Here is a 15,037-nt window from a genome sequence, read left to right on the forward strand (position 1 = left end):
AGTTATTGCGGATTAAAGAAAGTTGAAAGATTGAGTTATTTTTAATTGAAACACGGTGCAACTAGCCTTTTTCGTTGAGAATTTCAACAATCACCGCCAACAGCTGTGTGATACTGAAATGTTAAATTTAGGTTAATATACCGCGGCAATGCAACAAAAAAACAAACTCAAAACCCATCACTTCTTTGCATTTACGACACGCCACTCATCGCGAAATATTCCTGAACTAATGAAGTCATGTTTTTCAACAAACTTTCAACGCGCGCTGGGGCGTTTTAAACGAGCGACCAAAAATGACATCAAAACAAGCGAACCTGATGTCATCCAGCGGCGTAGTGCAGTGTGCTGGCCCGAACGGAATCGACCACATGTGTGCGGGTGCCTTCAGACATAAACAAATGGCGCAGCATCGGAATGCCCGAACGACTGGTACAGCTCGTCAACAAATCCCCATACATGATCTCATGTAGCAACATGTTTTCCACATGATCTCTGTCGTATGCATGAGTGACGGGTGCTGGAATGATGTGTAAAAGGACCGTTTTAAGCGTCACAAATGCAACATACAGTGTGCGAAGACTCTATAAGCGTCTTTTGAGAACAAACGGCATACAAAAGCATAGCATCAATCCATAACGCATTTAAAAACATTGAATTGGTTGTCTGGTCATAAATTTAAAAGCAATCGCGCTCCGTACCAAACCAAAAAAAACATCTGTCCAGCGATTCTTAATCAATTACCAAGCCCCGTTTACCGGTAAACGGTTGCAACCATAGCCCAAAAAGTGTCCTTTTGTGACATTCGCAGCCCACGATTCTTGAATCCAAAACCAAAAAGGAAAAAAAAAACTTGCTGGAAGGACCCGGTTGTTCAACAACCGAAAACTAGTGTCCTACAGGCGAACAACAGTGGAACATTGTTGAATTCCAATCCAAACACGCAGCACAGTTTCATTCAATAACCGTCTCAAAAGGCAAGCGGGTGTACGAGTAATTGTGTATAATTTTCTCCATCTCACGGTCCTTGGGACTGTGCGTTTTTTTGGTTTTCTTTTCCCTTAACATAATGCCTCTTAACCTTTACACGACCAGAAAGAAAAATAGAACGGGTGAGTGAAAGGAGTTTCGACTACGAATTGCATCCTTGCCGATCCTTTACACGCTTTATCAACGCACGCACAATACAATCGATCTCACGTAAGGATATCGATCCATTCTTCGAATGTCCTTTCGCGATTGTCTAACAAAAAAAGGACCACTCTCCTCTCAGGGGATGACACGCACCTTCACAGCGTAAAACCCTGCCCAACAATGCCCATCGCAAATGCGTCCCAAATTGGTCCCGCAGTGTTGGTAACTTTGCTTTTTGCGCGTGGCTTGAGCGAGCGAGGACTCAACCGATCGGGGCCCCTATTTGAACGGCAAGGCTTAGTAGAGGGTCTTTTGATTGTTTCTTTATTCTTCTGCACAAGAATGCACGGCAGTTCGATCCGCTTTCTGTTTCGGGTTCGAAGTCTCATTGAAGCGCTTTTAGAAGCGCTTTGTAACGCTATTAATGCTACACAATTCATTCACTCCGCACACCATTCAATGCGGGGATGCGTTGTTTCGTTTCGTCCTGAATGCCATATGCGTCATCGTTATAGGGTGTTGTTGTTGAGATCGGGTGTACTGTCGAGGGAAGAACTTACCAGGGGCAGCTTCACATCGGCCAGTTTGCCGTTGAAGCGCTGAAAAATGCCTGCCCAAAAGTTCATCCGCCGCTTTTCGGGCATCTCGGACATCGCGATACCGTTGTTGGTGATGTTCAGGCACATGAGTGGTACGTCCAGCTTGTCCGCCACATTCGGCTGCGGTTCCCATCGGAAAGGAATGGTCGCGTCGGCGGTAGACTGTTGCGGCGTTGGATCACTGTAGCGTGCAAAGTTCGTCCAGAGACGAACCATCGTGTTCCGCAGTCCGTACGCCCGATCCGTTTCCGGCACTTCCGTGCGTAACAGCGGCGAGCTGAACAGATAGTACACTTCGTCGATGTGTGCCGCCCCTTTCATGGTGCCCAGCGACATGATCGCTTTGCCCTTGTTTAGCAGCCCATCGAACGCGAATCGGTAACCGAAGAACTTCGATCGCCGCTGGTGGCGCGCCCACAGATCCACCGTCATCCGGTAGGCGAGCAGATACTTGTCAGTGAATACGTCCGTCAGCTGGTTCAGTGTGTCCCGGCTGACCGGGCGCGAACCGAAATAGAACTCCCGGATCTCTTCACCCAGAGCGCGAGCCTCCGGTGAGAAGTAATCCAGCGCCACTGTCCGTGGAATGAAACGCTCCGGTTCCGCGTTGTACGTGGCCAGGGTTTTGATGGCGTCGATCAGCACCATCATGCCGTCCCGCTCGTTGTACCCGAGTATGATCGGGATGTCCATCGAGTCGGGCTCGCTAAGAATCTCCGTCGGATGCCGCGTGATCAACGCATCCACCGAGTCCGATCGCTCGATCACCGGCAGAAACGGGATCTGAAACAAGCGTTCCACCGCTTTTTCGCGTTCGGTCAGCACCAACGGTTGCAGCTCAAACAGCTTGCGAGCTGGTGCATTGCGCAGCATCTCATACACCTCCACATCTGTGGCAGGGTTATGACCCAACAGCTTTGCCAACCGGCGAGCCTTCTCCTCCGGCTGGTCCTGGAACGCAAACTCCGTGTAAATGGAACCGCTCTGCAGAATCGCCTTGTGAAAGTAGCGCTTAGACTCCGGCGAAAGGCAGTGGAAGTTGACCGCGATCGCTCCTGAGCTTGCACCGAACAGCGTCACATTGGTCGGATCTCCACCAAACACAGCAATGTTTTCCGATATCCAACGCAGAGCCGCCCGCTGATCCTTCAGACCCGCATTACCCTCAACGCCAGCATCCGGCAAACAGAGGAACCCGAGTACGCCTAGCCGATAGTTGAGTGTCACAACGATCACACCCTCTTGTACTAGGTAGTTTGGAAGGTAAAGTGAACTGTCACCGTGGCCTCCAATCAGTCCACCACCGTGGATAAACACCATGACCGGCAGCGGTTCCGGATCATCACGTTTGCCTAGCTTCGGTGTGTAGATGTTTAGGAACAAGCCATCCTCAGAACCGCTGATATCCTTGGACAGTACGTCCAACCCTAGACAGTTACTGCGCTCCCGTGTACAATCCAGATAGGACACGGCAAACTTCTCCAAAGGCATCGGTGACTTGAAGCGAAGTTGTCCGACAGGGGCCTTCGCGTACGGCACTCCCTTGAAGTAGTAGTAGTTCTGTCCATTTGGAAGTCTATCGCGCACTCCGTAGATCGAACCTTGCTGCACCTGGACGCATATCCTTGTGATCGGCTACAAAAGTGACAAAGGAACCACATAAATGGATTGCTGTTGGGGTAATTAAAAATGTACTAACCATGTGCTTCTCAGCATCGGAGCCAGTGCTCACGTTCTTCCACCCCGTCAAAGGTGCACTACGCATAACCATGATGGTCTGCTGCTGTCACGTCCGGTAGCACCAAAAGCTAGCTCCAAAATACCGATCGTTGCGATCAAAACAATCGACTCTGCGTCACCTACGGCTCACACAATACTGATCGCGATCGCGCTTATTACAAGGCCATTTATCAAATGCCGATCGCTTCCATGGGGTACCCAATTTTTGAATTTTTAATCACACCCGATCAAAATGTCTTCCCAAAAATGTTTGAACTTCTTTGAAACCAGCAACCCCGTAGGTTACATCGCATCGCTTTTCGGGCATTTCATTTGGACGCTCACCGACAGCCGACAGCGTGCAGGTATGCAAATCTACCTAACCCTGCCGCTGCGCATCGTGTGGTGCATCGACTGGGCGAAAGGGCAAACATTTATTTGCATTGCCAAACGTGCCAGACATGGGGTTAGGCATTGCTTTATTGAACCCTTGCCAAATTTTCGACCCAAAAGTGTTTTACCCTACGGCACCGTAAGTACAGAATTTTGCACGGGAACAGTTACTCTGCACAGTTTGCCGGCATTCGGCAAACGGTACCTCGCGGTCCTTTGATGCGCAAGGAAAAAGAAAGGCTGCAAATTTTGCCGCCGAAAGGATTCAATAAAACAAAGGGTAAAAAACAGTTAGCTTGTCGCATGGTGGACTTGCTTCCGATGGCCAGAGATGCGCTTTGAGTGATGCTTGTTTTATAAGATGTCATCGCACCGGTCGAACGGTACCCGTGCCAATTGAAAGTACCTTCTTTTTGGCTTCAGGAAAAGGATTCAATAAAGTAAAGGATGCGAACCCGTTAGTTTGACGCATGGCAAATGCAAAACGCTATTTGCAAGGGTTCAACAGGAGGAAGAGAGGACTTTTGCAGACGTACTTTTACGGTACCAGTGCAGATTTTTTTAAAGCTTTACAGACCTCAAAATATTTGCAAAAAAGGGTAAACTGCAGTTATTTTGTCGCGTGGAAGCATATGATGCATCATTTGGTTCGTGACGGGTTATTTGCTGGAAACTGGAAAGGGATGTTTGGTAATCAACTGTAATAGCTTTTTGCAATCATGAGTGGGTGCGAAGCAAATAAAAAGAAATTCGCAAAGGATTGAGTACAGTTAGATTGGCACGTGACGGTTCTAAACTTTGGCACTATAGGAAAAGCATAAAATGATAATTATGTGGTGTTTTGGGGCGACTGTTTATTACATTAAATGCGTAATTAATTATTACATGTGGATATTTAATTTATATGTTAATTATTAATTGTTGATTTATTTAAATATTTATGTTGATATTAAATTAAAACGAATTGTGAGGTACGGTACAAAAACCATCCTTACTTAATGATCAATTTCATCGTACCGTTGAGACCAAACATACTCGTAACTGATACAACCCTCAGAAGCACTTAACTGCACCAATTCATGGAACGAGAATATTCATACTAATACGGGAGCTCAATTTGTCGCTAAAAGGATCATTCCCGTCACGCAAAATGCACCCGGAGATGGATTAAAGAATGTTTTTTGAAAAAGAAAAAATCCTTTGGAATAGCAACCGACAAAAAAAAAACGCACGACGCAGCTAAAAAAACACCCAAAATGCCATACAATCAATTTTAAATAATTATTTTCTTTTCTATTTGCTCAACTTATTTATTAATTTTCCGCTTTCACCGTGCTTTGCTTCACTGCGATTTGTCCCATAATGGGACTACGGTACCCCAAAAGGGCAAGCTGCCGCTTGGATAATTGTACGTACGGAACAACCGAAAAAAACAAATCCCGAACGATCGGTTCTCGTCCATTGAAATGACGGAACGGTCCCAAAAACCGCAGCCGGGCGGAAAGGAAAATCAATTAACAATAATTTGCCGTGTGTCTTTTGCTGATCTTTTGAGACGATTTAATTGTCTCCTCTTGTTGGCTGGCACGCCACACGGTTCACATGTGATGGCTACTAGCAAAAATGCTTTGTGACGATCCATTCCATTGTACCGACCCGGAACGCTTGACAGACCGATGGTGCATGTTTCGTCGATGTCCGATTCCTTTTTTTTTTTTGTTTGGTGTTCACATATCCCTTGCAGCTAAATCCTTGCCAGCTTCACAAAGAGACTTAACTTATGCCTTTTTTACATATTCAATCCCATTCGGGGCACCGTGTGTGTATGCATGCGGGGTATGATAGGTGGACATTTCCAAGGCACTCCTGGGCGCATATGGTCAACATCATTTACAAATATTTTACTTCCTTCAATTAACGCAGTCAGTCGATATTGTCACACATGGGTAGGGTCTGCAGTGAGGAGGATTAGCGAGACAAGGCACCATCATTCTGGTGGCGACAACACGAGATCACTGTTTCACTCGAACCGTAGAATGTGAACCAACGAAATGTCTGTCTTTTCCAGAATTGTCACACAAAAATACCCACACCTAACGGATTATAGGGGGTGCGATGCTTCAAATGCAAAGAAAACACCTAAGTCGACAAAGTGAGCACCTTAAAGGTAACTAATGACAAGTAAAAGGCGTTCTCAGTTTGCTTCTACAGCTCTCCCAAAAAGAAAACCTTCGACGAAAACACTCTGTAATTGGATGCTAATTGAGTTATTTTGACATATTTTCTTCACTTTCCTTTCGACTCCCAAGTCCGTCACGCTCGTTTGGAGGTCGCTCTGGATTGTTTAATTGTACCAGAAACAACTAACGTCGAAAGGAGAAAGTGATTTGTTTGCATGCAATAAGCAGCTGAAAAGGCTGCACAAAATGCTGTTTGTTTATTTTCGGTGCGACATCGGTTAACCCGTTAGTGTCGTAATGTGAACGTAACGAGAGGACGAGGACGAGCATCATAAATGAGTAGATCGCTCCAGTGTCCTGAACCGTGTTCGTGTTCTGGAGCGCAGCAATGAAAGGGAAAAGGGATCGTATCACAAATCTAGATCCATACTCAAAGGGTTGACAGATTCACTTTCGTTCAATAAAAGGTAACCCTTTTTTTCTTGCCGGCGGCCCCGAAAGGGTAAAGGTGAAAGTGAGCGTGATGAGCATAATATTTTAATATCCAGCCAGTAAAACGATCACATAGAAGGATGGCGTAGGTGGATGTGTGTTGACGCACTGAAGTGACACTGCTTTACTGATGCAATTGTTGAATAACCCTTTACACGTTTAAGCCTTTTTAGAAGCCTTCGAATGTGTCTCTTCACATCTTCTAATTTAACAGTTTGTTGATATTGTTTGTACATAAAGTAGTACAGCCGCTTGCATCTATGGTATATCTCGGTAACTTTGAAGTTTTGTACCCGACCAGCGATCAAAGAAGGGCAACATATTAGAAACAAGGATGGAACACATCATGTAAAGCTTAGTTTGTCACATGAAATTTCGCCTTCCAACTGCATCCTTCAGCAATTCCACATTTGTCCCTGAATCGTAGCCTTCCATTCCGACACACTCAACGTGTTAGCCTTGGACGCGAAGCTTCAAAGATGTCACCTATCAATCAACTCTCGAAGGACGTGCTCGTAAAGTAACGGGGTTTTTTCATCGCCATTGCAAAGCCCATTAGAGCCAGGCAGCTAAACCACCGCTAGACAACATAACTCCACAGGTCCGTCACTACTGCGTTGTCAAAATTGCACACACCCTACCATACATACCACCCACCATAAACCCCGTTACAGCCCGTTAGATTTGCTTGTCTCAATGTTCGCACACAACACTTCCCGGGAGTTCCTGCCGAGATCCGGCCAATGCTTCACCATACAGCGCCGAAGCGATCAGCCTGCCCAAAGGTACTGCCAACTTTCCAGTTATTCCGCGTGCGACAATATAACTGTTTCTTTATTTCATTTTCTCCCCTTTGGCCAATTTTACAGCCATGCCAAAAAGGATGCAAATCTGCAGGAAGGGTAGCGGTACATTGGCAGTTTCATGTTTGCGATATGCTGATATTTGCAACACTCCGCATTGGAAGGATACGATCGAGTAAAAAAAAAGGTTTGCAAGCGCTTGGTTTTTTAACAAGTGCCATAAAAACGAGGTTGCAAAAAATGAATGGGGTGTACTGTGTGCTGTTTTATTTCAACATCTCTCGCATAAGTGGTAAAAGTTTACGCCAGAAATAAAATTACCTTACAAATTATTGTTCTGTTCTGTCATGTTTCGCTAAGGGCAGTTCTCTGTTTGGTATTTTTGAGAGCTAAATGTCTAGCAACCGATCTTACTGTACACCAGAAGAAGTTTTGGAAAAAGATGCTTTGTAGCAAAATCTTGTTTTTGTTTAAATTGATTATTTTTAAACAATATTATTGGATGAATCAAATTTAACAAATGAAAGTAAAATTTGTTTTCAAATAAAATATTATGACCAATTTGCATGTGTGTTTGTTTGTCACCCAATCTTTAAAACCATTAAATTAAATTTCCATAGAAAAAATAGGCCTATCTCATATTCTATTTTGTAGAACAATTTTCTTTTTTATTGTCTGTAAGCCTCATTCCAGTGAAAGTGACAGGAACAACCCGAAACATATCTCTGAACTAACCTATTTTGAGCCTTAATTGAAATACCGCCACAATTTACTTGTACCACACCAAATATCAACAATTATACAATAGTTCATTTTTTTCCAAGGACTTCTCAGAGAAATCGACAACATCCTTACATCCTGTAATACTGACACTGAAACTGTCACACAAAACTGTGATCCCTTTGAAAGGAAAAGGGTTTTCTGTAACCATTCATGAAAGTGCAATAAAACCATGCTGCAGTGACATAACAGACAATTAGAATATTAGGTGACTATTTCAGTTCATGCCCGGAGCTCGTCACGGGTAAAAGGGGTAAGAAAAGCAACGTTCCGGTTCACCGTCCCGAGGCGAAAGGGTAAAAGTGTCAACCCTTTTTGGTGGCCATTATTTGTGAATGGTCTGTTTTCATTTCGGGTTACAGTTACAGTTTGTTGCTTTATGGTTTTACAATGTTTTGCTCTAACGGGTTAACTTTGGAAATCTTTACGCAAAACATCACGGGGGTTTGTCGATGACACTTTCCCGGCGAGTGGTCAAACGGGTTAAAAGGAAGGTGAAGCCTTGTGCGTAGAAAAATGACAGGAGAATTTCTTCTTCATCATAAAACAATTATAACTTGTCACATGTTGCACTGTCTAGGAAGGTAGTTGGTATGATAAAAGGGTTGAAACGAGTGAGTGTTACAGAGGATGCTGCAATTGTATAAAACGAGTGACATTTTGTCATCTATTTTGTCGTCTTTATTGACGCAGGTAATTTTGTTCATAGATCTAAAAAAAATGCTTGGAACGTGATCCATTTCAAGAATATAATGATCCAATTCTGTAGAACTACAGAAACAATTAACGTGTTCTGCTAAGATCTTAAATGAAACATTAAACTAAACGAGGATATCAAACACATTTGATAACATTCACAACTCTAATCCCGACAATTGCTTGAAACGAAAAAAAGGATATATGGGAATGAATATATCCGAATCATTTAAAGGCTATCAAAAATATATGAAACATCCATTTTACAGAACTATCCCGTTGACTATAGTTGACAACTTCATCCTGCTGTGGTCAAAACATATCAAGAGACTAAAGATACGCCAGAAGATTACGGTTAATGGTTCGACTTTTTAAATTCTTCGATCTGTCCTAGTGGTGAGTTCCAGACGGAATTTCGTCCTTAATATCTCCAACTATTCAAATATTTCAAATAAAGCTAAATATGACCATAGATATATGATAGAGATCTATTTCTTTAAGCATGCATGAATATTTAAGAGCTAAATAATAACTTCATGAATTCCTGTACGGCTTCAATCATTTTACAAGAATTCGTAAAGATGTTATATAAAGATACAATGATCTTTAAAAGTTTGACTCAAAAGCTTTCCATATCGTTATATTAAATGGTTCATCAAGAAAATAAGAATAACTATCTCAGAAAGGAGAATGATTATTTTGTCGCTTGTCCCTTTTTCAAAATATTTACATTAAATAGCCCATGAAAAATCCCATTTCCGTTGCGTCCTGCATTACCGTCATACGTTTCTGCCTATCCTAGTGCAGCATATCCGTACGATCTACAACGTTTCACTGCAAATACCATTTGCAGCTTCTTGCATCGTAAGAAAACAAATAAACAAACCAAGCGTATCTAGGCCTGACCATCCGCACAAGCTAGCAATCTGTTCCGGCCCCCTAGGAACCAATTCCTAGCCTGCCTTTATCTTTCCTCGCAGTTGGCCCTTTTCGCACCAGATCCATCAAAGCGCAACAGGCCGTCCCAGAGTTTAAAACATTGTCGTCTTTGAAAGATCGATGCTGGCTATCGGAACAATTGACCGAATGTTGCTTGCGTTTTCGTGTGTTGCGTTTTGTGTGTGAATCGCTTCCCATCGCTTTCGGGCGCATTTTTTAAAAGGCGGCCTCGATCGCTTCAGTTCGATATGCCCGCTGTGTTGCAACGCCGATGCACTGATATGCCGCTGCATTTATCTGCCTTTTGGCACTTGGGGTGTTGTTTATGGATGCACTGGCAGCACTTTGTTCTTTTCCGCACGCCTCAACGTAGGGCAGTAGCAGCCAAAACATCAGTGGCACACTTCGCTCGATCGGTTTTTACGGACAAGCCGGGCCGTCTGGGCTTCGCTTTGTCTTTAGCCAGGGTGGGTGCATTACTTGACAAATTTATGTCGATCGGTTGAGAACACATTGAAGTACCGAATGCAAAAAAAAAATAACTCCACAAAACATCTGACAAACGAGCGCTGACGGTCGTTCTGTTGGGCGTCCTCTTTCAGTAGTGCCGCTGACAAATGATGTGTTTAACAAAGCATTCCGGGAATCGGCACTTTGCACAAATTCCAAGCAAACGAGCACTCATTTTATGATCCGAGATTCATCTGTTGGTACAGATATATCCATGTATTATAAAGAAGGTAATGTAACTACGAAAAAACATGTAAGCGGGGCTTGTATGTAGAATTCGATCTGAGTTTTTACAATGTTCAGGGAAATTTTTCAGTCAATTTTCAATACATAATGTAACGAAACAAATCTTTTCTGTCTATTTCAAACATCTTAGAATGAATTTTTACGGTACGATTAGAGCCTCATGATCATTTATCCAGAAAGAAACCCCTTTTCCTTCCAAACTTATCACATCCTCACATAAAATCCACATCACACGCCGAAAAGGCATCGACCGTAAATTAGTTATGGGCGACCAATAACGAGAACACAGCGTCTATGCAGCGAAAAAAAAAAAGCTTGAAAAAGAGACCAAAAAAAGGATAAGCGTTTGAAAGGATAAACATAATTAACGAACATTTACTTTTGCCCTGTCTGCCGACGAATTGTAGCGCTCAACATGTCCGTCCCATGCCGCCTGCGCGCACATGGCAAGAGCTTGTGTGTCATGCAAGCGCCCACAAAACCCAGCGAAAGGGCTCCGCTTTATGGGCAAGGCTCGGCTACCCGTTAAGATAGATCCTTCGAAAATTGGTTAATAACAAACTAGGCACAGGCAACCATCCAGCCTTTGTCGGCATCGTTTGTAACGCTGGTTCTGCGATATGAAACAAATAAAAAAGTAAACGGGAACAGCAACAGATCGACATAACGAGCACGATAGTTCGACCTTCAAACAACACGAGCCGAAGGATTGTGCTAGCTTTCGGGGCACACAAAATAACAACACACAAAAAAAAACACAACAGAATCCAGAACACACCCGCCACGCTTCCCGAGAAAGGCGAGAGACCGAATGGCCCTTTTTTCGGTGACGTTCTGGTTCGTTTCTTCTGTGGCATATCACATTTGCTTCACCAAAATCTGTCCGTACTAATTCGGGCTAGTTGCGCGAGGCTGGGATGTGAAAAATTACGCGTCAAGTAGAAGCGGCGGCCGTTTGCAGCTAAAGTGGAACCATATGGGGTGAGATTTGATGGTGTTTAGATGTTTGCTGCTGATTAAGCAGTTAAGTGTTTGTTTGGAAAAGAGAGGTTGACGTTACATTAGATGCTGATCAGTGGATAACGAATGCATAATTGAGAAAATCAAAGCATTCCTTTGCATACAGCGTGCAGTGTTAATAATTTCTCAGAATAGAGACTCTGTAAATGTATAACATGTATAACAATAAATAGCCAATCTAATATAGTAGCCAAACAAATTATTCGGAACCTATTTGTTCGGCACTCTCTGATTGTATTTATCATTTTCTGACTTCTATCTAAACTTATTTCAAACAAACATAGGTAAAACAGTTGCCTTGGTCCTATTGAACAACTACTTTCAATATAATAAATCAAACTGCCGTTTGCCTTAAAAATTGACCATTTTTAGCCAAAATAATGCCTGCCTCCGAGAATATCCTGCCTCCTTTTTTCTACGCGACGTGAGTTAAACAAATGGTCAGTCTTTATAGAACTATTGCCCAATAAATGTTTCGTTTTAGCATTATTTTGAGGGTCAACATTTTTAATACATTGCAGCCCTGTCCAGCTTTTGATTTTTGTCGTCCAATTTTCTCTTTTATATGTACACACTTGCATACGCAACAATTCTTAACAGCTGCTGACCGTTTCTACCCGTATGCAGTGCCTAAGGTTGGCCTGTTTCGTGCAGGACCGACCGAAACAGATTTTAAATGATTTTTGCATTAATTTTTACTTCCAATATTCGGACGCCGTAAAAAGCCCTTCGGTGCACTGTTTTGCAACCAATTATGACGAATGGTCTAAACAGTTTTGAGCGATCCTTTTTGGCATGATCGGCATGACCAACCAGGGTGGAATAGGGCAAAAAACTGACCAACAGTAAAAACATATACCATTCCCTGCAGACCCAAATCCTGATCAAACATCAAAACGTGCCTCACTGCCGACTGTTTGGTCCATCCTGTAGTAAAATTTTATTACCCCGCCCCTGGGCCGAATGTGTCCGTGTTTTAATGCTCTACTTTTTCTTTGTCGCAATAAAGAAAGAGCTCAAGGGGGGGAAAAAACTAGATCATTCCCAAGGACTCATCTCTGTGGAAAATATTCCACATCTTCTTGACCCTCCCCGGTCGGTGCGTAAGGCGGAAGTGTTCAAGGTAGGTTACCGAGCTTCGAGAGAAATGGGATTCAGCCGTCGTCGGAATCATAAAAAAGCTGACCCTTGGCTTCTGGGTCATCGCGTAGGAAATTGTTTTTTCGGGAACCGAAATTGCTCCCATTTTTGGGATGACTTTGGCAGGAAGCACATTTTGACGTAACACGTTTTACAGCCGGCTTCGAGCGGCGGCTACACTCCTGAAGGTCGTGCTCTAGTTGCGTCTCGGAGTCATTAGAATGATTTTTATGGTGAGAAGTTTGAAGGAACGGAAAACGGTCACTGCCCAACCATCACGGAGACCTGACGAGTAGTTGTAAAAACCAAGACGTCCTCCTCCAATTTTCCCGAACCCAAACTGTTACAGCATTATGGTTGGTAAGTGTTGTTTGCTCTACATTTCAACATTGTTTGCACGCTCTCCTGGGGATGTGATCTAGTTTTTTTCATTGTGTGCCTTCCTTATTTTTTTTTTGCTCAGTCCATCCTGACCTCGGCAGGATGCCTGCTTACGTAATAAACAAATTGATCCAGTTTTTTGATGGCTTAATAGCTTAAGTCCAGATACACGCATTGGAGTCTCGAGCAAATTTCGTTTGCAAATGGTGCCCGTGACCTTCTTTTTTTCCACACGTGCAATATAAAAATTAACCTAGAACGAAAAGTAGAGCAACGCAGTGGGATATACTGTGTTCTCGAGGAAAATGTGTCGGCATTTTCACCTCTAATGAGCTACAGGCCCAGAGAGAATGCATCGAACGACCTCGAGAAGCTCTACACTGCAGCGTAGGCACACTAATTGCACTGTAAAACTGATCTGCTTTACTTTTGGCACACGTAAAAAGCAGTTTAAAAAATTGATCTACTTTCGGAACCTTTTTTATGGCTCCCTCCCATGAGTGATCTGCTTTTTTCCGCAATAAAATTCGCATCACGAGCGCATCCAGGTTTCCCGTGATGATGGAACGCCATCGTCGGTGACAGTTGTTTGTGGTTGAAATTTTTTTATGGTGCAAGTTTTTGTGAGCTGACCTAATTAGGTTATAATGAGAGTGATAAAAAGACACAGCAAGATATTGGAAATCTTCAGTAAAGAAGTTCAATCATCTTTTTACATATGGATAATGGCGAGAATATATAGTAGCATTCTTAATGTTGCAGTGTAGCTAATGCAAATGATTCATTTTTTTTATTCTCGTTGCCATTTCAAATTATTTGATTAATTGAGTCTAATAAAATTTAATAATTATAAAAGTATAGGAATATTAAAAAGGAAGGGTTTTTCGTCCTAACCAGCAATTATTTAGGGAGGCTTTTGTTGTTTTATTAAAACGACCAGTCCGTTCCGATTTTTTTTAACCACGTAGCCGAATATGGATTTTTCATTCATCATAAATTTTTGAATATAATTCTGTTGTATTGAAATTCATTGCAATAAAAAATGACAGAAAAAAGCTTTAGGATTTCACACAACTTATAATGTAAAAATAGACGATAAATTTTAACGAGCTTTTTTTGGATTTTGATATATCTATAGCTTAAATAATATTGAAAACAAACGACATAATATTGCCTTATTTTATGTTTTTTCAATGACAAAGGTTTGTTCAATGGTTCCACATGAGCAAAAATAACCTTTTCCTTTTTTGCGTCCTTCAAATTAGCTAGTTAAATAAATTTATTACAGAAAGATGTCTCATAACTCTTTCTGCAACAAAAATAGCAATCCTTTTTTAGCAAAACTTAACCTTGATGAGTAATAATTCACATCGTCCAAGAGCCTCTCTCACCTAAAGAGGTAAGCAAACGATTTCACATCGAAGCGTAACTGGCCGTGCAATATTACCCTTTTCGATACCCCAAAAACACGATCGTATGATCCAGCAACATTTATATTTGCTAACATAAAACATATTCCAACATTCCACGGGACAAATCTCCAGGGTCAAGCATAAATAAATAAACATATCCTCGCCGCTTACAGGCCAATAAACCGGGCGAATCGTATCTGCCAATTCCGTGCTTGCACAAACCAGATTCTTCCAGCGGCAGCTACACATTTTCCTGACTCCGGCCTCGGAACTCGGTCTTCCCAAAAACCCTTCCTTAACTCGTTTCTAACCCTTAGGTCGAGCAGAAGAATGGCCAGGTCGAGCTAGCAAATTACCGAAGGCCATCCAGCAATCAGCCATTTGCCAATCGTAAACGAACCATACCAATACCGGGCCAATCCGTCCGGGAAACGGGGGAAAATACATTTTTGCACCAAAAACCAGTTCATAAACGGGAAACAAACACACTTTCGCACACATTCCACCCATTTTGCATGCCTGGTCTGCCTGTCTGCCTCGCTGCACAGCTCATTGCCGAAAGCACACGTTTTTCAAGGGAAATTAGAGTCAATCAC

At 42.8% G+C, this 15,037-nt stretch overlaps 1 protein-coding gene across 1 annotated transcript; it reads right to left on the minus strand.

The window, feature by feature from the left end:
* Positions 1–1,640: 1,640 nt before the first annotated feature.
* LOC128301563 (esterase B1-like) lies at positions 1,641–3,501 on the minus strand. The gene is made up of 2 exons (XM_053038113.1): positions 3,430–3,501; positions 1,641–3,365 (listed from the first exon to the last, which is right to left on the minus strand). Exons 1-2 carry the CDS (start codon positions 3,499–3,501, stop codon positions 1,641–1,643), a joined length of 1,797 nt encoding a protein of 598 aa, XP_052894073.1.
* Positions 3,502–15,037: the final 11,536 nt, after the last annotated feature.

The sequence above is a fragment of the Anopheles moucheti genome, chromosome 3, assembly GCF_943734755.1.
Source record: "Anopheles moucheti chromosome 3, idAnoMoucSN_F20_07, whole genome shotgun sequence".
NCBI classification, from domain to species: domain Eukaryota; kingdom Metazoa; phylum Arthropoda; class Insecta; order Diptera; family Culicidae; genus Anopheles; species Anopheles moucheti.

What these genes read in the sequence shown, in the direction of transcription:
- LOC128301563 (XM_053038113.1), bottom strand. Translation starts at nt 3,501, where the DNA reads ATGGTTATGCGTAGTGCACCTTTGACGGGGTGGAAGAACGTGAGCACT. An exon ending in CCGATGCTGAGAAGCACATG is followed by an intron (nt 3,366 to 3,429) that starts GTTAGTACATTT and finishes TCACTTTTGTAG; the next exon opens with CCGATCACAAGGATATGCGT.